Source organism: Chaetomium tenue, assembly GCF_020726465.1.
Source record: "Chaetomium tenue strain MPI-SDFR-AT-0079 chromosome Unknown F5144scaffold_2, whole genome shotgun sequence".
Lineage (NCBI taxonomy): Eukaryota > Fungi > Ascomycota > Sordariomycetes > Sordariales > Chaetomiaceae > Chaetomium > Chaetomium tenue.
This window is the reverse complement of record NW_027117330.1, coordinates 4,067,413-4,086,377: the sequence shown is the minus strand read 5'-3', so window position 1 is coordinate 4,086,377 and position 18,965 is coordinate 4,067,413. Positions and strand designations below refer to the sequence as shown.

At 56.4% G+C, this 18,965-nt stretch overlaps 6 protein-coding genes across 6 annotated transcripts; 3 read left to right on the top strand and 3 right to left on the bottom strand.

Moving 5' to 3' along the window:
• Positions 1-1,486: 1,486 nt before the first annotated feature.
• Positions 1,487-3,708, top strand: F5144DRAFT_590772 (phosphatase 2A regulatory B subunit-domain-containing protein; the record flags this gene model as incomplete). The annotated part of the gene is made up of 5 exons (XM_066790187.1): positions 1,487-1,510; positions 1,566-1,907; positions 1,964-2,920; positions 2,974-3,272; positions 3,330-3,708. The coding sequence occupies 5 exons, from the start codon at positions 1,487-1,489 to the stop codon at positions 3,706-3,708; spliced, it is 2,001 nt and encodes a 666-aa protein (XP_066647050.1).
• A 1,304-nt stretch (positions 3,709-5,012) lies between these two features.
• On the bottom strand, positions 5,013-7,149 carry F5144DRAFT_610267 (uncharacterized protein; the record flags this gene model as incomplete). Its single annotated transcript, XM_066791654.1, has 2 exons — positions 6,808-7,149; positions 5,013-6,737 (listed from the first exon to the last, which is right to left on the bottom strand). The coding sequence occupies exons 1-2, from the start codon at positions 6,955-6,957 to the stop codon at positions 5,013-5,015; spliced, it is 1,875 nt and encodes a 624-aa protein (XP_066647049.1). The 5' UTR covers positions 6,958-7,149.
• A 390-nt stretch (positions 7,150-7,539) lies between these two features.
• F5144DRAFT_600127 (uncharacterized protein) lies at positions 7,540-8,146 on the bottom strand (the record flags this gene model as incomplete). The annotated part of the gene is made up of 4 exons (XM_066791050.1): positions 7,540-7,883; positions 7,965-7,990; positions 8,055-8,068; positions 8,138-8,146. 4 exons carry the CDS (start codon positions 8,144-8,146, stop codon positions 7,540-7,542), a joined length of 393 nt encoding a protein of 130 aa, XP_066647048.1.
• Positions 8,147-9,713: 1,567 nt separating this feature from the next.
• On the top strand, positions 9,714-13,303 carry F5144DRAFT_482360 (Endonuclease/exonuclease/phosphatase; the record flags this gene model as incomplete). The annotated part of the gene is made up of 2 exons (XM_066785332.1): positions 9,714-9,755; positions 9,839-13,303. The coding sequence occupies 2 exons, from the start codon at positions 9,714-9,716 to the stop codon at positions 13,301-13,303; spliced, it is 3,507 nt and encodes a 1,168-aa protein (XP_066647047.1).
• An 831-nt stretch (positions 13,304-14,134) lies between these two features.
• F5144DRAFT_590769 (uncharacterized protein) lies at positions 14,135-15,909 on the top strand (the record flags this gene model as incomplete). The annotated part of the gene is made up of 6 exons (XM_066790186.1): positions 14,135-14,260; positions 14,332-14,373; positions 14,506-15,260; positions 15,315-15,514; positions 15,561-15,790; positions 15,859-15,909. The coding sequence occupies 6 exons, from the start codon at positions 14,135-14,137 to the stop codon at positions 15,907-15,909; spliced, it is 1,404 nt and encodes a 467-aa protein (XP_066647046.1).
• Positions 15,910-15,919: 10 nt separating this feature from the next.
• Positions 15,920-18,919, bottom strand: F5144DRAFT_527996 (WD40-repeat-containing domain protein). Its single transcript, XM_066786869.1, has 2 exons — positions 18,615-18,919; positions 15,920-18,547 (listed from the first exon to the last, which is right to left on the bottom strand). Exons 1-2 carry the CDS (start codon positions 18,743-18,745, stop codon positions 15,994-15,996), a joined length of 2,685 nt encoding a protein of 894 aa, XP_066647045.1. The 5' UTR covers positions 18,746-18,919; the 3' UTR covers positions 15,920-15,993.
• Between the last annotated feature and the right edge of the window lie 46 nt (positions 18,920-18,965).

Here is an 18,965-nt window from a genome sequence, read left to right as displayed (position 1 = left end):
ACCACTGGTCGTAATTACCAGATGACAGATGGTTACGGTGACGATGGAACGGAGATTTTACATTGTGTCCCGTTTCAACGCATTTGACTCGAAATAAATTCTATGCCGTCCTGGAAAAAGCGTAGTTGTATAAGACAGGTACACGAGCCATAAAACAACATTAGAACCACAATTTGAAGCTGATTGAGGAACCCATCAGCCCATGTAGTTGAGGTGGAGAGCAGGCTCCATGATACCTTGACTGAAATATCGTAAGCAACCGTGATTTCGTTTCGGATTGGTGCCAACAATACCAAAGCGGGACACTTGGTGGGTTGTTAAGCTTCAAACCGCGTCCCCTCCCTGGCGCTAACAGCCAGCCCGTTGTATCCAGCCTTCCATTCACGAACCGACTTCTCTTCTTTTCTGCTGAACACCCGCTGTTCAGCAAGGCGGGGATTGGTAGTGAGTTTTACTTTTGGTTTACCTAGTTGTGGTGGACTCCTTATACTTGAAAATACGCAAGGGAATGCGGCTGTTGCACATCGCACACACTATCTCCATCCAAGCCCGGCTCCCCGACCTCGTTACCCTACTCCATCCATCCATCCATCCATCCCGTCTCCCTGCACTCACAGTCGCCCAGCCTGAACTTAACCCAGCTCCCGATCTCCGCAAAACTCGAAACCAAGCAGCTCCAAAGATTACGGATGCGCGATACACCTAGGTCCCGGAACCAGTGCGGTTAGACCGTCGACACTATCTATTTATTTGACCGTCTGACTTTCATAGCCCCCCGTTGGCCCCTGGACCCCAGCCCCGGCAGACCAACCCAAAGACCAAGGACACGGACCCGGACGGGGCCCGCGACTCTGGAGCCCCCGCAAAAACACCTTAGCAGCCGGGACGTCAGCTCAAAGCAGCAGCGGCAGCAGCAGCACAGTCTCCATCTCTCCCAAACGCCTGGCACTGCACTGCCAGCACAGCGATTCCAAGGTGTGTTCCCCTCACAAAATCACAAAACAACAACAATAAACATTACCACCGCCCCAACACCAAAAACTTGAGATTCTAACTGCATCCAACCACTCTGACAGGCATCTCGGCCCATCAGCGCCAAGTTGTTTCGTCGCGCTCCATCTCAATTGCCGCCCTCGCTCCCTACCCCCCTTAGACCCGCCGCCGCCATTCTCGCCCAGCCGCAAGGAAACCGCCGATTCAAGAGGAGCCTTCCGACTGCGCCGCTCTGACCATTTTAGCGGCACGGCTGTGCCTGGGATACCCTGCGCCGACCTACCCTTCCTTCGATTTATCGACGACGTCGGTTGTCCAACACGGTGGTTCATCCCGAACCGCCTGGGGGATCGCATCATATGAGGACTGGAGTCGAGCCGATACCCCCTCAGTAGCTGAAACATCCTATAAATCAACAGGCTGCTCCGGTTCGAAGAAGGATCGAGCTGGGCGCCTCTAGTCGCCCACAGAAGAGAAGCTGTTGTCTTCAAAGATGAAGCGTTTCGGCGCCAAAGTCGTAAGTCAGTTGGGAGAGACACATTGCGCATCTTGTTGACCTTGTTTTGGTGCAGCTCTCGCGAGGCAAGGACAGCAAGTCCTCTAAGAAGAACAAGGATTCCAAGGATGGAACAGCGTCGCCGAATGCCGCCGCTACAAACCAGTCGCCCGTTTTGACCCCATCGTCCTCTACCTCGACCCTCAACGATATCCGTAACAAGCCGTTGCCTCCCAACAGTGCCTCACACGTCGACCACGCCGCGCTAGCTGCCCAGGCCCAGCTCAACAATGGCGCGAACGCCGTTCTCCCGGATAGATTCAACACCGGCGGTCCCGGACAAGGCGCCAATGGCGGCGGAACGCCTGCGAGGCACGGCCCCTTACCTCCGACCGTTATAATCAGCCCGAGTGCTCCGGTGAGATTAGACACTGTGTTGATTTTGGTGCGTACGGTACTGACATCGCTCTGCAGCATGTGCCACCACCCGGTGCTGCTGAGACCATGCCGCACGATCTCGCCCCCCCCAAGGCGGGCCAGAAGTCATTGATGTATGACCGCCTACAGCAGACCCCTAAGGATGTCTTGGAAGGGCCCAAGACGCCGAGGCGGCAGCATTCGTCCCGTTTCGACATCTCTGCCCACCGTGAGCTCGAGAAGCTCCCCGGTTTTCACGAGGTCCCGCCCGGACGCCGAGAGGACCTCTTCATGAAGAAGATTGAGCAGTGCAACGTCATTTTTGACTTCAATGATGCCAGCGCCGATATGAAGTCTAAGGAAATCAAGCGCTTGGCCCTCCACGAGCTGCTGGACTATGTCGCCAACAACCGGCAGGTCATCACGGAACCCATGTACCCGGTCGTTGTTGGTATGTTCGCCAAGAACTTGTTCCGTCCGATCCCGCCTCCCATGAACCCCCAGGGCGAGGCCTTCGACCCCGAAGAGGACGAGCCCGTTTTGGAAGTTGCCTGGCCCCATATTCAGGTCGTGTACGAGTTCTTCCTTCGCTTCATTGAGAGCCAGGACTTCAACACGAATATCGCGAAAGCGTACATCGATCACAGCTTCGTACTTCAGCTCCTCGAGCTGTTCGATTCCGAAGATCCGCGGGAACGAGACTTCCTGAAGACTACTTTGCACCGCATATACGGCAAATTCCTCAACCTTAGATCTTTCATCCGCCGTTCCATCAACAACGTCTTCTTCCAGTTTACCTACGAAACTGAGCGGTTCAATGGCATCGCCGAGCTTCTCGAGATCCTCGGTTCCATCATCAACGGCTTTGCCCTCCCTCTGAAGGAGGAACACAAGCTCTTCCTGACGAGGGTTCTAATTCCTCTCCACAAGGTGAAGAGCTTGAGCATGTACCATCCTCAACTCGCCTACTGTATTGTGCAATTCCTGGAGAAGGATGCTTCGCTGACAGAAGAGGTATGTCCCTGCAATGCATCGCCTCGAGGCTCGCTTGCTAACTTGAAACTCAGGTCGTGCTTGGTCTCCTGCGGTTTTGGCCCAAGGTCAACAGCACGAAAGAGGTTATGTTCCTCAACGAGGTTGAGGACATCTTTGAAGTCATGGACCCGGCCGAGTTCGCCAAGGTCCAAGAACCCTTGTTCCATCAACTGGCGAAATCCGTGGCGAGTCCCCATTTCCAGGTCGCCGAACGCGCGCTCTACTTCTGGAACAACGAGTATTTCTGCAACCTGGTCAGCGACAATGTCGAAATCATTCTGCCCATCATGTTTGCGCCGCTCTACGAGAATTCCAAGGGTCACTGGAACAGGTTAGTATCTCGCTGCTAGGGTTTGACCGTGGCTTTTGATGATTAACGGCTTTGCAGGACGATCCATGGCATGGTCTACAACGCCATGAAGCTGTTTATGGAGATCAACCCTCAACTATTCGACGACTGCTCGCACGAGTATACGGAGCAGCAGAATAGCGCCGCCTCGAGGGAAGCCCTTCGCCAGAGGAAATGGGCCGCTATCCAGGACCAAGCCAACCGCAGGAAATCAACGAATGGGTCGACTGCCGCTGCCGGGACGCCACCGCCAAGGATGGCCACGAGCTCGCTGCCGAGGGTCGACGAGGTGGACGCCGCCGAGGACAACCAGAAGAGGCTGAACTCGCTCAAGTTGCAAGATGGCGACCGGAGAGACCGTCGACCCGAAATGCACGACAGACAAAACTCGGTTGGATCGGCGCGGAGTCAGCGGTAACCTTGCGATTATGTTGGATTTCCTCTAGCCTTCCCCACGCGACGTCGCCCGGTTGGCCATGTCGTTTCTTGCTGAAGATGATCCTGTCCTCGCTATTAAAGCCCCCGCTAGGCAGCTTTGGCTTTCATCCCGGCCTGTTTTTAACCTGAGGAGTTAGAGTGTCTGAGGAGGCTCAAGCGAGGCATTAGAAGATCAATCCGAAGCATGCCGACATGGAAATGCTCCTTGCTCTGCCTTGCGGGGGAGGGGGGTTTGCTCTATCGCCGGCATCCTCAGTCTCGCTTTATTGCCTCTCTACCCCAGAGGTGGATGGATTTGGCGCATATTGCCCTTAATACCGGGGCGCGCGTGTTGATGTCGGCTTTTGTTTTGGTTTGATGGTGGGACTAGAGAGGATACAGGATGGAGAGGAAGGGGCAGGGTTCACTCAGGGCTGGACAGGACTGGGCGCTGCTACTTATTGGACGGAGAGGGGGGCTTTTTACAAGCAAAAAGGGGTGAAGCGAGAGAGAGACTGGGCTGGGCTGGACTGGGCTGGACTGGATTAACCTCGAACGTGAGCGGGTCAGGCGAGAACAAGACCCCCCCTCCCCTGGACCGAGCCCCAACCTCAACCGTTCGCTTTTGTTGTTTGGCATATCTTCTACTACTTCTACTTCGCACTTCGTCTTGCTTTATTTTCCCTTCTCATTTGTTAACTTCAGCTCTTCCCTTCTCCGAGTCAGAGTCCCTTTTCTATAGCGGGGACCTTGTTAAAACAATGAGATGGCTATTTTCTGTGTGGTTTTATCGGTCTCATCCTTCCTTTGCCGTGGCGGGAGGCCAGTTGTATTCCCATCGCTCTCGCCATTCCCCAACACAACCAAGTCTTATGATGTGGGATATTCCAGGAACTTAGCGGCCGGGTCAAATGGTTCGGATTGAGTTTCCCTCTTGAACACCACCAGGCGGGACTAACGAGGGGAGAGGTGGCCATGGAAACATAATCTGAGGTAGTCTTTTCTTTCTTTGTCCCGCTATTTTTCGTTTCCTCCTTTTGTTATTTTCTGGATCTCACGGGCGCATTCCGGTCACGGCGGGCTTTGGTTGAACAATAATAGATCGCATGATTTTCTCCCGGTTTGAAGGTAATCCCATTAATCACCACTGGAACAGGGTTGAAGGGACTATTGCACTATGATCGGATATGTTGATACAACCCAAGATCTACAACGCGGGCAGTAAGTACCTTTTGGAGGCAAGAGGTTCTATCGACAGTTCATCCAACCATTGTAATGCCCCCAAACAAAAAGTTCCCATCTCCCCTACCGCCACCCACCGCGCCCGTACCCTCCCCTTCCTTGGTACCCCCCTCCGCGCCCTTGTCCCTGGCCCTGACTCTGACCCTGACCCTGACCTTGCTGGTACATGCCACCCCCATTCCCCGGCAACGGCCCCGGCCCCGGCGGCGGAGGTGGCGGCACCGCCCAGCTCCCCTGGAAAGGAGGCAGCGGGACGGGATTCGCACCGGGTGCGAAGTAGTTCTGCGGCGGCTGTGGCGGAAGCGGTGGGGGTAAGGGTGGCCACGGGCCCTGGTAGTTGGGCGGCGGGGCGGGGAACCCCATGCCGCCGAACCCGGGTTGGGGTGGGAGGGGGTGGGGCATGGGGAAGGGCATTTGTGTTGGTGGCGCTGTTGGTGGTGGGGGGTGGTAACCCCAGCTGTCGGTTGAGGGCGGGTGCGGAGGTGGGAAGCTGTTTCGAGGTGGTGCTGCTGGTAGGTTGGGGTGTGGTGGGGGAGACTTGGGACGGGCCCAGGATTGGTTTGGGGAGAAGCTGGGGCTCCGTGGTTGGTAGTTTCCCTCTCGGTTGTCGTTGGCGCTCCGGGGCTGATATCCTCTGCTGCGCGATCTGGACCTGGATGGTGATCGCCGGCGAGACCGGCTTCGTGATCGACGGTAACTGCGACTCCTGTGTCGGCCCGGACTGGACAGGTCGCTCGCGTCCCGGCTGCGGCTGCGGCTGCGGCGCCTGCTTTGCGGCGACGCCGACATTCTTTGGCGTTTGAAAGCGGGTCGGCTGGGACTTCGGCTGGAACCCTCGCTACGGCCCCGATGATGGCTGCGTGATCGAGTCTCAGAGCGGCTGTAAGATCGGGAGGAGCGGGTCCTACTGCGCTCGCCATCGCTACGGCCTGTCCGCCCACCGCGGCCCCGTCTTCGGCGTTTCATCTTCTCGCAGAAAGCGCGGGACCAGCCGTAGTACGTATCTCCATCAATAACTTCCCCTGTTATTTCGTCCACCTCGACACGCTCGCCCAGTCGGCTGACGTTGGGCGGCGGCTCATCGTGGCTCACCTCCTTGGTGTATATCTTGTCGATATCTACGAGCAAGCTCTTGACGGCGTCCACGAGAGCCTTATCGGCAGGGCCCTGTGATAGGACTAGAGGCTTGATCATCGAGGGGTTCATCGGCCGGGTTGAGTTCGGCTCCAAGACAGGGAGCCAGTTCCCCGCGGGTAGATCGTACCACAGGGTTGAAGGGTCGCCGTGCGTCCCCGGCAAGACCCACGGCGCCGTTTTGGCTGCTTTCGCCACAGCGCTCGCCGAGTAGTCCCCGTCGTTGCGACTCTTCTCCTCTTCGTTGGACGACGGGCCTTCCTCAACGGCCGCCCGCAACTGTTGGACAAACCCGCGGGAAAAGTAGCGGTTCTCCTCCCATAGTCCGATCAAGTCTTGAATTTTCCTGCTGTGTTTCGGGCTGTTGTTGAAAGCCGCTGCGCTCGCGACGAGGGCGGGTAGTGTTGGCTCCAACTTTTGGGCGAAGGCTTCGTCTCGATTGCGGTGCTTTGCGTGATAGAGGATATCGTTCAGAATGTATAGAACATGGAGACGCCGGCGCTTGGCTGACGGCACACGGCCCGTCTTCGAATCCCCAACAGCGGCATCCTTTTCGCTGCCGAAGGACTTGGACAGCGCGACCAGGTATTTGCCAAACGGGGCGATCCGAGCCGACGAGGGAACCAGGTTGGAGAGAGCCCATTGCTTGCATCTCTGGTGCGCGGCTTAGCCCATGGGTCCACACAATAGTCAAAATCGACACGGATAAAGCGCGTTATCAAACCTGGACATTGAGGGGCGAGCATTCGGAGACGGTCGAATTAACGAGGGCGATCATCGTCTCGATATCGTCGCGCGAACACGGCCGCGGATCTGGACGGAAGAGGGCGCCTGACAGCGCCGTCTTGGCGACAATCAGCTCTGCCGACGCCATTATGGGTACCCTAGCAAGAGGGGTGGCGACGAGGAGGCTGATTTTGTTTTATTTTGTACTGTCGCAAACAGAAGCGTTTCTTGGGTATGGAGAGGCTGCTTTGAGATTGGCGTTGCGTTGCTGGTTCGGCAAGGTGCCAAGCCGGCCAAAGTTCAGGTGCCTTGCAGGGGAGATGCGGGAGGGAGGTCCACCACGATTGTTTGTTCAACATGCATTTACGGAGGCCAGGTGGACTCTTACGATACAATATGTAGCTAATGGCTGTGTAACTTTCCTGTCGTGTTCAGTTCTCTATCCCAGACGACTATCTATGCCGTGTATCCTCATTCAATCTAACAAGGCACGAAACTCCCGAGCATAGCAAGAAAATCCTTTGGGTGTTGCATTGGTAATACAGATAAGATAGAAGATAATGACGCAACGAGCGTGCCATGGACGAGGACCAAGTGCCCGGTGTGGCCGAGGTCTACGACTAGGTCTCGAGGTCCCGAATGTCGATTTATCTGCCATGTGTGGCCGAACAACAGGCCGACCAATTCCACCGCTGTTCCAGCTGGTGCGCCATCTGTTCCAGGCAAATGCTCAAGAGAACCGATCCCCTTTCGGGCTGTTGAACGGAACGGCTGCCTCGTACTTGCTCTTCTCTGCGACTCTCTGATTCTCGGTGGCCGGGGCGTGCCTCGTTGGGGCCGGGTCGCTGCTAGATTCCTGGCTCGGTGAATATACGGCGTCTGTTCTTGCTGGGCCACCGCTTGCCACCCCACCATTCGACCCGCCCATGGTTGCTGATGAAAGCGGACGGTTTGGGACGTTCTCGGAGTACTCGAGCGAATCAACCATAGCCTTCTTCTTCCGTTGCTCTTCTAGTCGAGACTGGCGGTCGGCATTGATGCTCTTTTTCGCGAGGTAATATGCCCCGCCACCGGCTAGAAGGAGGCGCGACACCAGTCAGTCGCCCATGGTTTTTCGTTTGGTTATCTTCAGAATTGGGAGTTAGAAGAGCATACCGACACACAACGAGCCCAAGCCTAGCCTGCGCAATATTCCCCATTAGTCTAGGCAGTGGTTTCGGACGCATCAACTGGTGGTGGTCTCACCAGAAGGACCTAACCTGAGCAGTAAGTCAGCAACATTTGTTGTGCGGCAGTTTCAAGGACAACAACCAGGGAGCGCCACTAACAGTATTCATTGTGGTTCAAAACAGACTGTTCTTTGGGTGAAAAATAAGCTGCTGTAAAGGAGAGAAGGTTCGGTGAAGAATGCGCGTTTAGAATGACTTAAACTTGACCTTTCTTCCTCCAGGACCGGGGTGATGCAATCGATAACAGCCGAGCTCGAAAATGGGTCGATAAAGTTCTGGCCAAGCGTTCCATGTGGGGCCAAACAGCTCTGGGCGATTTTTGCCGCGGACCATCTAGCCATAAAAAGCTGAACCTAGAAGGAAAGCAAGATACCTATTAAGCAAAAGATAGAAGCAAAATAACAGAGCAAAAGAGTTCAAACAAATGGTAACAAGTAAAAGTAAAGGTAAATACAGTAATCACAGGTCTTTTGGCCTTCCAAATAAACTTTATTTCATTTTATAGTCAAGATTTGGTTACCATCTATACGTGGAGTTCGGCTTTTTTTGTCCATGGGACGCCACTTCAGAGGTTGCACTGTGACGCACCATGTGAGCTCCAAGATCAAAATTAGGGCATCATGAGTCTCAGCTGATTCCTTACACATGTCAAATTGGCCACCACCCGTCTCTATTCCGTGCATACCTGGTTATCACAGTTGTTGACAGCATGAGGACGGCAGCTCTATCCATGTGACTTCATCAAGCTACAAGGATCAAGGGGGCCTGGTATCCAAAACAGGACTAGCCCAGGCACACAGTATGCATTAAGCAACGGCATTTCACGATCCTGATGGACAACCAGTTCATTTTCCCGGCCCCTGTCATTGAGCTGCAAGCCGCAAACCACATCGAGATTTGTGATACAGTCACATCCCGGCCGACCAACAACTCCTCCTCTCACATATGTAGAAGGTTTTGCTGAGAGAGATGGATGCCTCTGTGAGAATGGATTTCCGGTTGGCTCTGCTGTTTCCGGCGGATGCTTGGCTGTGGGGCGGTACTTAAGAAACATCAGACGGCTATTGCTCGGATCCAACACCCGACAGGCGACTCGGATTACTGCACGGTACTCCCTTCACTGCTATAATTACCTGTTGGTCAAAGAGGAGGCACATCGTCATTTGCCCACCAGCAAAGCCCACGGGGCATCCACTTTCTCATCGTGTGCACCACCAACACCGACTAGACGGCCCCCAATCATCTTCAGGGACTTGCCAGGTTTCCCTTGACACGCGCCACACTTTGCCTCGTCTTCGTCTCGAAGGAGTGGGAATTTCCTGGGCAACTCTAAAACAAAGCAGATGGTAATCTGTACATAACTTACATATGAAGGCGCAGTTACCTACTTCGTAAGCACACTACAGATCACTACAGTTTTACCTTAACAGCGACCTTCCGACACAAGTGCCCCGCGGCTCGTCAATGCACACCACCAACCTGTCCTGCATCGCATCGACCGTGCATGTACATTTATTTTCCGTAACAGTGGGCGGTACTGGTCTCGACTCTCGAATCCCCTCCGGATGTGCGACATCTCATGACAACAGAAGTTCCCTGGCTGAGGGTTAATGGAGCGTGCAATCGTTGAAGTACGATCCAGCAACTATTGTTCTCGACCCGACTTGTCATTGGCATGGATCCAGTGTCAAAAGATGGGCCCGATGGCTCATCCCTTGTGAGCAGCTCCGCACCACCACCACCACACCAACGGTTGGAGTCGCGAAACGGAGTGAGACTAATTATTGAATGTTGCACCAGAGACCCGTGTCCTCGCTTTTAGCCAAGTTCGAAAACCTAAACAAGATCGAAACTCCCACCAATCCACAAACCGGGACCTCTTCAAGAACGGCATCCCCTGGCCCGGCGCCGGCAACAGCACCGAAGCCCGTGCGACTCCGAGAACGGGACCCGAGCCCCTCGGCGGCCCGAGAACCACCCGCTGTTCCGACACCTCGTCCGAAAGAGAGGTTGAACGTCTCTAACATAAACCCGGCTGCCGCGAATGTTGGCCTCTCGACATCCCCTACCCGACCGCTTCCTCCACCCATCAGCCCACGACCTGGCCATCCCCCGTCGCTTACCATCGAACCTCCCCATTCCCCGCCTAAGAGGGGCGTGGGAATACCAACAGGAGACCGTCCGGCCTTTGTGAATACCGACTCCCTAATAAAATCTCCCACGGCTGCGACAGCGACAAAACAGTTCAGGGGACCGGGCCGTCCTCGGACGCCCGTCCACGAAGCTGGTGTATCGGCCCGCCCTACACCTTCAAAACCGCCATCCCCCCCTCCCCCTCGACGGTCCGGGGAGATCAGGCGAGACCGAGAGAACAAGGATGCTGGCAGGCCTGCGATTCCACCCCCGGTCAACCGGGCTGAGAAACCGCTGATAGGGGCAGCTCGCTTCTCGCTCTTTTCGCAGCCCAGCTCACCCGCTCATGTACCGAACCGCCCAAGTGACAAGATCTCCCCCTTCAGCAGTCCGCCGAGTAGTAATGGGACCACTGAGGAGGACGCTCCCCCCGCGTTGCCCACCCGTCGGAGAACGGAACTAGAACGGCCACAGCGGTCCGGAGCGACATCTCAAGCAGCCAGCGATCCATTCGAAGCACCGCCGCTTCATCATTCGCTGGCCGCCAGGAGGTTTGACGGAGATGGCGTTAATGGTAGGGCAGGAGATCCGCTCACGCCCCAACTCACTGGCGACCAACCGCCCGCGCTGCCGGCGAGACCGCGGAGTTTCATAGACCCTTCCCGTACTGTACATGCAGTTTCAGCACCGCCGCGGCCACCTCGACCGGCGCTGAATACCAACCATCCTCACGAAATCGGCACAGCTGGCGCCGCCGCGCAGAAACGAGTCGCATCCACACCCACGACGCATGCTCCGCCCACCATCCCTAGGCTCAATGGTAGGTCCATGACCATGGGGGTGGAGCGGATGCCGAGTCGGGCTGTCAACGAGCTGCGCGCCCCGGCTACGCCGGCTACCCCGATTGAGCACCGATCTTTGGATACCCTGGCGGGGAGCTCCAGGGGCGACGTCTCTGCGCCGGTTATCACGGCCTACCCAGATACTTCGAGAACGAACCGGAGCAAACCTTACATGAACAAGGGCGTACACGAAATTCCAACCAACTACGACAGCCGGGTGTTCGATGTCTGCGGCCCGTTCGTTTGCGCTACAGGCGCGTACACGAGGGCCTGGAGTGTGCAAGACGGCGAGTTGATAATGAGCCTGGCCATGGGCGAAGGCTTGAAGGGGACGGCCGTGATATTCAAGCCGGGCGAAAACGTGGATGAGGAAGGCAAGCGGATCTGGGTCGGTAATAATCACGGCGAGCTGCTAGAGGCCGATGTCCAGTCGCAAGCCATCCTGAACCAGAAACCGGGCGCCCATGGCCGATACGAGATTATCAAGATCTATAGGCACTTTAACGAGTTGTGGACTCTGGATGAGAGCGGCACGTTGCATGTTTGGGGCCCCGACGAAAACGGTGTCCCGAACCTGTCTCTGGGTCCCTCGCAATCCTTCCGCGTACCAAAAGGACACCTGTTTTCGATGGTTGTCGGCGACGAACTGTGGCACGCAACCGGCAAGGAGATACGGGTTTTCCTGCCGACCCTGGACGGGAGAACACAATTCCAGGTTTTGACACGGCCGCTCATCCAAGATAGCGCCGGCGAAGTCACCTCGGGCGCCATCCTGGCGTCGGAACCGGGAAAGGTCTACTTTGGGCACAGCGACGGGAAAGTGAGCATCTACTCGAGGAAGGACTATTCTTGCCTCGGGGTGATGAATGTCAGCCAGTACAAGATCAACTCGCTCGCCGGGGTGGGTCGATACATGTGGGCCGGTTTCAACACGGGCAAAATGACGGTGTTCGACATGGAGCAGACGCCGTGGGCTCTCAAGAAGGACTGGCAGGCACATAAGAACCCCGTGGTCAGGGTCGGCGTCGACCGTTCCAGCTTCTACAAGCTCGACCGGTGCCAGGTGGTGTCGCTGGGCGCAGACAACATTTTGCGCACCTGGGACGGTATGCTCCAGGAAGACTGGCTCGAGGGCGAGATGAAGCTCAAAGACGTCGAGTACTGCAGTTTCGAAAAGATCAAGGCGTTGGTCTTGACGTGGAACGCGGGCGCCTCGACGCCCCATAGCCTGCGCTATTCCGAGTCCGACGCGACCTTTGTTCGCGACCTCTTGCAGAGCGGCGACTCGCCCGATATCATTGTATTTGGGTTCCAAGAACTCGTGGATCTCGAGGACAAGACGGCTACGGCGAAACGCTTTCTCAAGCCCAAGAAAAAGGAGGGCTCAGACCAAGAGCGGATGAGCCACCAGTACCGCGACTGGAAGAACTTCCTCGCGCAGAGCCTAGACGACCACATGTCCAGCGGGGGGCTTTACCACGTCCTCCACTCGGCGCCCCTCGTCGGACTCTTTACTTGCATCTTCGTCAAAGCCGACCTCCGGGAGCGTATCAGCAACTTGAGCAGCGCCGAGGTCAAGCGTGGCATGGGCGGGCTGCACGGCAACAAGGGCGCCATCGTGATCCGGTTCATGGTCGACGACACGTCCCTGTGCTTTATCAACTGCCATCTCGCGGCAGGCCAGACGTCGGCCAACGCGCGACACAACGACATCGCAGCGATTCTCGAAACACCACTGCTCCCGCCGCAGCGCGACCCCGGGGTGCGGGTCGACAGCTTCGTCGGCGGCGGCGACGGCTCCCTGATCCTCGACCACGAGCTGTGCCTGCTCAACGGCGACCTCAACTACCGCATCGACACCATGAGCCGCGACACGGTCGTCGCCGCGGTCAAGGCCGGCAACCTCGCCAAGCTGCTCGAGCGCGACCAACTCCTCGTCGCGCGGCGCCGCAACCCGGCCTTCCGGCTCCGCGCCTTCGAGGAGCAGCCGATCGCGTTCGCGCCCACGTACAAGTACGACGTCGGCACCGACACGTACGACACGAGCGAGAAGCGGCGCAGCCCGGCCTGGTGCGACCGCCTGCTGTACCGCTGCGGCGGCGGGCGCGGCCGCATCGAGCAGCTCGACTACCGGCGCCACGAGGTGCGCGTCTCGGACCACAGGCCCGTCAGCGGCCGTTTCCGCTTCCAGGTCAAGCGCATCGACCCCAAGCGCAGGGCCGTCGCGTGGATGGAGTGCCAGCAGCGCTGGGAGGACCGTAGGGGGAGGGAGGGGGAGGGGGAGAAGTAAGTTTATTCTGTTACTACTACTACTGTCTTTACTCGTTTGATTTGCGCTCTTCGATGCTAACCGCCCCGGTTCTAGGATGTTTTACTTGACCAGGGTAATTGGCTACGACAAGGCGACCGCCCAGCGACTGATTAATGAGCGGGCTTCGAGGAGAGTCCATCGGAGCCCCAGCAGGCATCGGGAATGAATGACGCGGGGGGCGGGAGGGTGAACTCGGACGGACACCGCTAATGAATAAATGAGGCCGTATGGGTATTGGGTGTCCAATGATGGCAACAAGATCACGGGCGTGGGCCAGTGTTAGAAGATGCATACCCCTTGGAGTTGGGTCGGATATGGATGATAGAGGCTTGATTGCAATGAATTGAATTGTGGCGGGGCGGAAGCCCTGTGTTGTTATGTCCAATCTTGGGAGGGTTATTGAGTATTCGTAGTTTTTGTCATATTTGAAACCCCTTTTAATGTTTATGTTCTTGCTATGCTTTTGGTTGGGTGAAAGGGCACCTTGTATGATGTCATTTGATCCCCAAGTCTCACCCTCACCCAACTCTCTCCCTCCTCCATCTCCTCGGGCGGATACTTCGTACGTCCGAGCCAAAGCCGAACCACAACTGTTGCTCATATTACAAAGATCAGTGACATCAAGTCGTCCAATATAAGACGGATGAATAATTAGTAACAGTTACTACTTCATTGCTCGAGTATATAAGAGTGGTTGGACTTCAGACTTTCTTGAAGTTCTCTCTCACTCACCCTCAACTCAACTTGCATTGAATGAGAGCCTTCACTCGAACTATACCAAGTCTAAGGACACTCGCAACTACCACCAAGATGGCTTCCACCGCGGACCTCCCCTACAAGATGCACGTCACCCCGGATAACACCGGGCTCTGGCACATCAAGCAGACCGACGAGGCAGCCAAGAAGGTGTCGGAACTGCTCCAGGAGGACATGGAAGTCAGTTTCCCTTGCCACTCGCCCCATCTATTCTTGGTTCTTGACACTCACACACAACTACTACAATACAGAAGCACCACGTCTTCTTCAACGAAGACCACTTCCACAACCATGTAAGTCCTCCCTCCCCTTCAACCCATTTCCCACATCTCCAACTCACTCCCCCTACCTCACCCTCCCACCTCAACCCCCTCCCCCCCCTCTCCCCCCTCCCAACTAACCCCCCCCCTTTTTTTCTCCCACAGATCCCACACCACCTCCTCGCCCTCTACGGCACCGGCGCCCCCCCCACCGCCCTCCAAGCCGCCTACCGCACCAACACCACCTACCAACGCCCCGCCCTGCCCCCGCACACCCCCTCCCTCACCCAAACCCAAGCCACCTTCCACCCCTGGCCGGCCGCCGCCCGCCCCCACTTCGGCAACGAGGCCTACTACCCGGATTTCTTGCGGTTCTTTCAGGCCGAGATGAGGGGGGAGGGGGGGTGGAGGGGGGTGGTGGGGCGGTATTTGTTCGGTAAGGATGATGATGAGTTGTTGGTGCGGTTGTTTGCGGGGTTTTTGCATCCGCTGATTCAGCTCATGTACGGGGTGGAATGGGGCCAGGAGGCGGTGGTGGCGGAGGGGCTTGCGCAGGCGGCGGTGCATTCGGGGGAGATCGGGGGGTTTTTGTTGGGGGCGGAGGAGAAGGCTAAAGAGGGAAAGGGGGGGGAGGGAAAGGGGGGGGAGGGAAAGGGGGAGGGGGTGTTGGAGTTGATGGCGGAGGTTAGGAGGGATGCGAAGTTGAGGGGGGCTGCGAGGAATGAGGATGCTAATAAGGTCAGCGATGGGGTGCTTGCGCGTGCGCGGGACGAGATGATCGCGCTGGCGGCGAGGGTGAGGGTCAGGCCTGAGGAGGTTGAGGAGAAGACGGCGGAGATGTTTGATGCGGCTGTGTATGTGGCCGCGGCGGCCACGCTGTTGAAGGAGGGGAAGCAGCCCAAGTTTGACTTCTTTTTGATGTGAGTTGTGTAGAGGGAAGTTTGGTTGCCGAGTACTGACGTTGCTGACGATAGGCACCATGTCAACGCGAGTCCCTTTTTCGTCACGATCAACGCCCAGGACTGGATCCCAGCCGAGAAAAAGGCACGCCTGCTGGAGTGGAAGATCCGGATGGACTTACTCCAGTATGCTGCCCGCGGTGCGCCCGAGCTGTCCGTTGAGAAACTGGCTGCTTACCAACCGCGAAAGCCCAAAGCCGGGGAGTCGTTGGCTGGTACGTTGCATGCTTTCTGCGTGAGATACACTAACACGAGGAACAGACATTGTTGCCCGTTTGCACACTTACGAAGATGACGGACATTCGATCAAGCTGGCCCGGGCGGCCGTGATCTGCCGCAACATCTGCAAAAAGTACGAGGACGAGGATAAGGGCTGGCTGAAAGTGAAAGGGGACGACATGTGGGCGAAAGTTTGTCACCTGATCGTCGACTCGGTCGAAGCGCCCGGGGAGCGCTGGTTACGGAGCTGTGGCTTTGACGAGGCCTGGAAGGTATGTTCGGCCGTGACATTAGGGAGAGAGACACAAGCTGACTTTCGTAGGACGTCCCGGACATCTAGTTCTCGCAGAGGAAGTTTGGCGAGCCCGATGGGCCAAAGGGCCTCAAATAGCACAGCATATACAACAACAACAACAACAACAACAACAACTGAATGTGGTATCAACCTGTATTCCTAACGCCTTCTTATGCCTGCTTATTCTAGCCCAATCCACTCCTCCTCACTGACGTCTTCGCGCATCATGTCATCTATTGTCACCTCCTTTGTAGTAGATGGCAATGCCTTCACCTCAAGGCCCTCGATTCCGTCCGGCCCACCACCAACCGGCTTGTCTTTTGCCTGCCCAATGAGGTAATCCACCATGTAAACATTCTCATCGGCCAGCCGCCTGATCTCGTCCTTCATCTTGGCCACGGCCCGCGCCACAACACGCAACTCCACATCGACCTTGCCTCGGTTGGCAGTCAGCCATGCGCCGTGCTTGTCCACCAGCGCTTTAATCCAGAGCAGGCAGAACTCGACGTGTGGTGACTGCTCCGTTTGGGCTGCCACGTAGCGCAAGAGGCGCGCCACATACACTGTCGGAAAGTGCTCAACAACCAGCCCAATATCCGTGTAGGGGATGGCCTGGAAGACACGCTGGATCAGGCCGGCCTCGTTCAGGCGGAAGGCCATGACTAGTGCCTTGAGGTAGTCCTTCTCCTGCTCGAGCACCGCAAGCGTTGATGCTGGCGTGATTTCCATGTTCAAATCGAACGGGTCGAACTGCACGGTGCTGTCAAGGCTGTAGATCAACAAGCCTTCTGTCGACGCAGCGCAAAATGATGTTCCGCTTGGTGAAAATGCCACGCCAGTTACCCTCACTTCCGGCTTTCCCCTCCTTGCTGAGGGATCGCCGCGTTTTGAGCCGGGCAATGACCTGTCAATCCGGTCCTCCAAATCTGACGCCTCGCCCTGCTCGTCCAACAGCCCGGAGGGCCCCGCTTCTGTGAGCATCTTGCTGTTGAGGAACTCCTGGGTGCCCGACAGAGACAGGTTGACGCTGACAGTGAATTTCTTGAGAAGAACCATGGTTGTCACAGAGTACAAGCAGATGTACTTGCTGTTCCCGCCGGCCAAGAGGCAAGACCCATCCATGCTGTAACGGATGGTATTGAAGCTCTTGGTTCCAGCCACGTTGGCAGCAGCCCTGCGGTCTGTGATCCGACGACCTCCTGAAACGTCACGGCGGCCGTCAACACCAGATATTTGCTGCGCCTCCGAGACAGACCAAAAGGACAATTGGCCGTCAAGTGTGGAGATCGCAACCTGGAGCGAGTCAGGCCTGAACGCAATGTCTAGGACGTCTGATTGCAGCTGCAGGGGCTCGCTGGTTTGTGTCCGGTTGAAAATCGACCAAATCCTCGCTGTCCGGTCCCAGCTACCGCTGACTAGTAGGCCGCCGTTCGGGGCAAACGCAAGAGACGAGACTGGCCCCTCGTGGCCCGAAAGCCGATCAAGCAGTTGCCCGGTCTGGACCGACCAGATGTGAACGTCGAACGAGTCGATTGAACCTGCAGCGACCACTTCACCGCTTGGGTCGACTGCCATGCAGGAAAAGGATAGCCTCTCAGCGGCGGTGAAGGTTTTGAAATTCCTGTACCTGATAAGATCCCACGCCCTGATCGACCCGTCCAAGCTCGCCGTGAAGAGGACGTTGCCCTTCTTCGCAAACTCGCAAGCCGTTATACCACTCGTGTGTTCGGTAAACGTGACTATGCAGAACCCGGACTCGATATCCCAGACCTTGATCTTGCCGTCATCCGCTGTCGTGACGATTCGTTGACCGTCAGGAGAATAGACGAGGGCGTTCATCGAGTCGAAGTGGCCTTGTTGTTTCAGGATGTACGACTCGGATTGCCATTCCCACACCAGCAACTGGCCCAGTTTTGAGGCCCCAAATGCCAGCCACTCTCCGCTCTTGTTGATCGTCACAAAATCGATTTCGTTCTGGGAGATGCTGAGCGTGTGGATCATGTTGAAGTCTGGCATTTCGTACAGCCCGAATATGCCATTCGAAAAGCCGGCAACGAGCAGATTTGATTCCGGGTGAAAGGCGGCGCATCGGAGGGTGGCGGAGTTTTGCATGAAGTAGTGCCGGTTGACAATCCTCCACTGCATATCCGATTCGTCCACCATCTCGTCCTCGTCGTGGCCCGGTTTTGTGGTATACTGCCAATCAAATATGGCCCCATCTTTGCTGACAGTGTAGATTGTTTCTTGGTCCTTGGAGAACCAGGCGCCCACCACTCCCTGCCTGTGACCTGACAGAACCGTGGGCGTGAAACCTTCCTCCGCGTTCAGACTCCATATCCTTGCTGTTAGGTCCTTTGAAGCGCTGAGGAAGAACCTGGAGTCGCTCGACCATTCGATATGTCGGACATCGTCGAAGTGTTGTGTGTGGGTGTGGTGGCGCACGAACGGCGCAAACTCGAGGTCGCCGGCGGCGTTGGAGTCAGGTGTCGACGGAACGTGCCAGACCTCGATCTTCCTTCCCAACCCAACCACAAAGTATCGCCCCGAGGGAGAGAAAGAAAGCGCCGTCACGCGCGACTTGAAGGAGAAGTGGTATAATACCACACGGCGCGGAACGTGGGTTAGAACGGCTTGGCCATCTTCGTCGATCGATAGGAGGAGGTTGCCCTGCGGGGTCAAGCCTATCCTCGAGATATTCTTTCGGTGGGCGAACGGGAGGGTATAAGACTTGTTACTGCTTCCAATTAGCACATGTCGACCCGGATCAGATCGGCAGAGGGATGGAGGGGGGTTATGCATACTCGACGAGATTGAAGACTGTGACTTTATTGCCAACAGGAGAGTATAGATGAGTTCCGTCGGGACTGAACAAGAGATTCCCCTGGCAATATACCGTCCCCAGCAAATTGGAGAACTTAAAATCTGTCTTCATGGTCGCTGGCAATCCATCTCCCAAAAACCAAGAAATCGACCTGCAACAAAGCTCCAATCGCCAAAGCGGGATATCGCCGGTGCTCGCCGCCAAAAATTTGGTAACTTTTTAGCGGGGACGGCGAATTCTTTCTCCTAACCCCCGACGCGCCTTGTTCACTTTACACAGTGGGTGTCGAGCCTGGCTTGGCAGGGACCCTTTTCGGTGGCTTCTGGGGAAA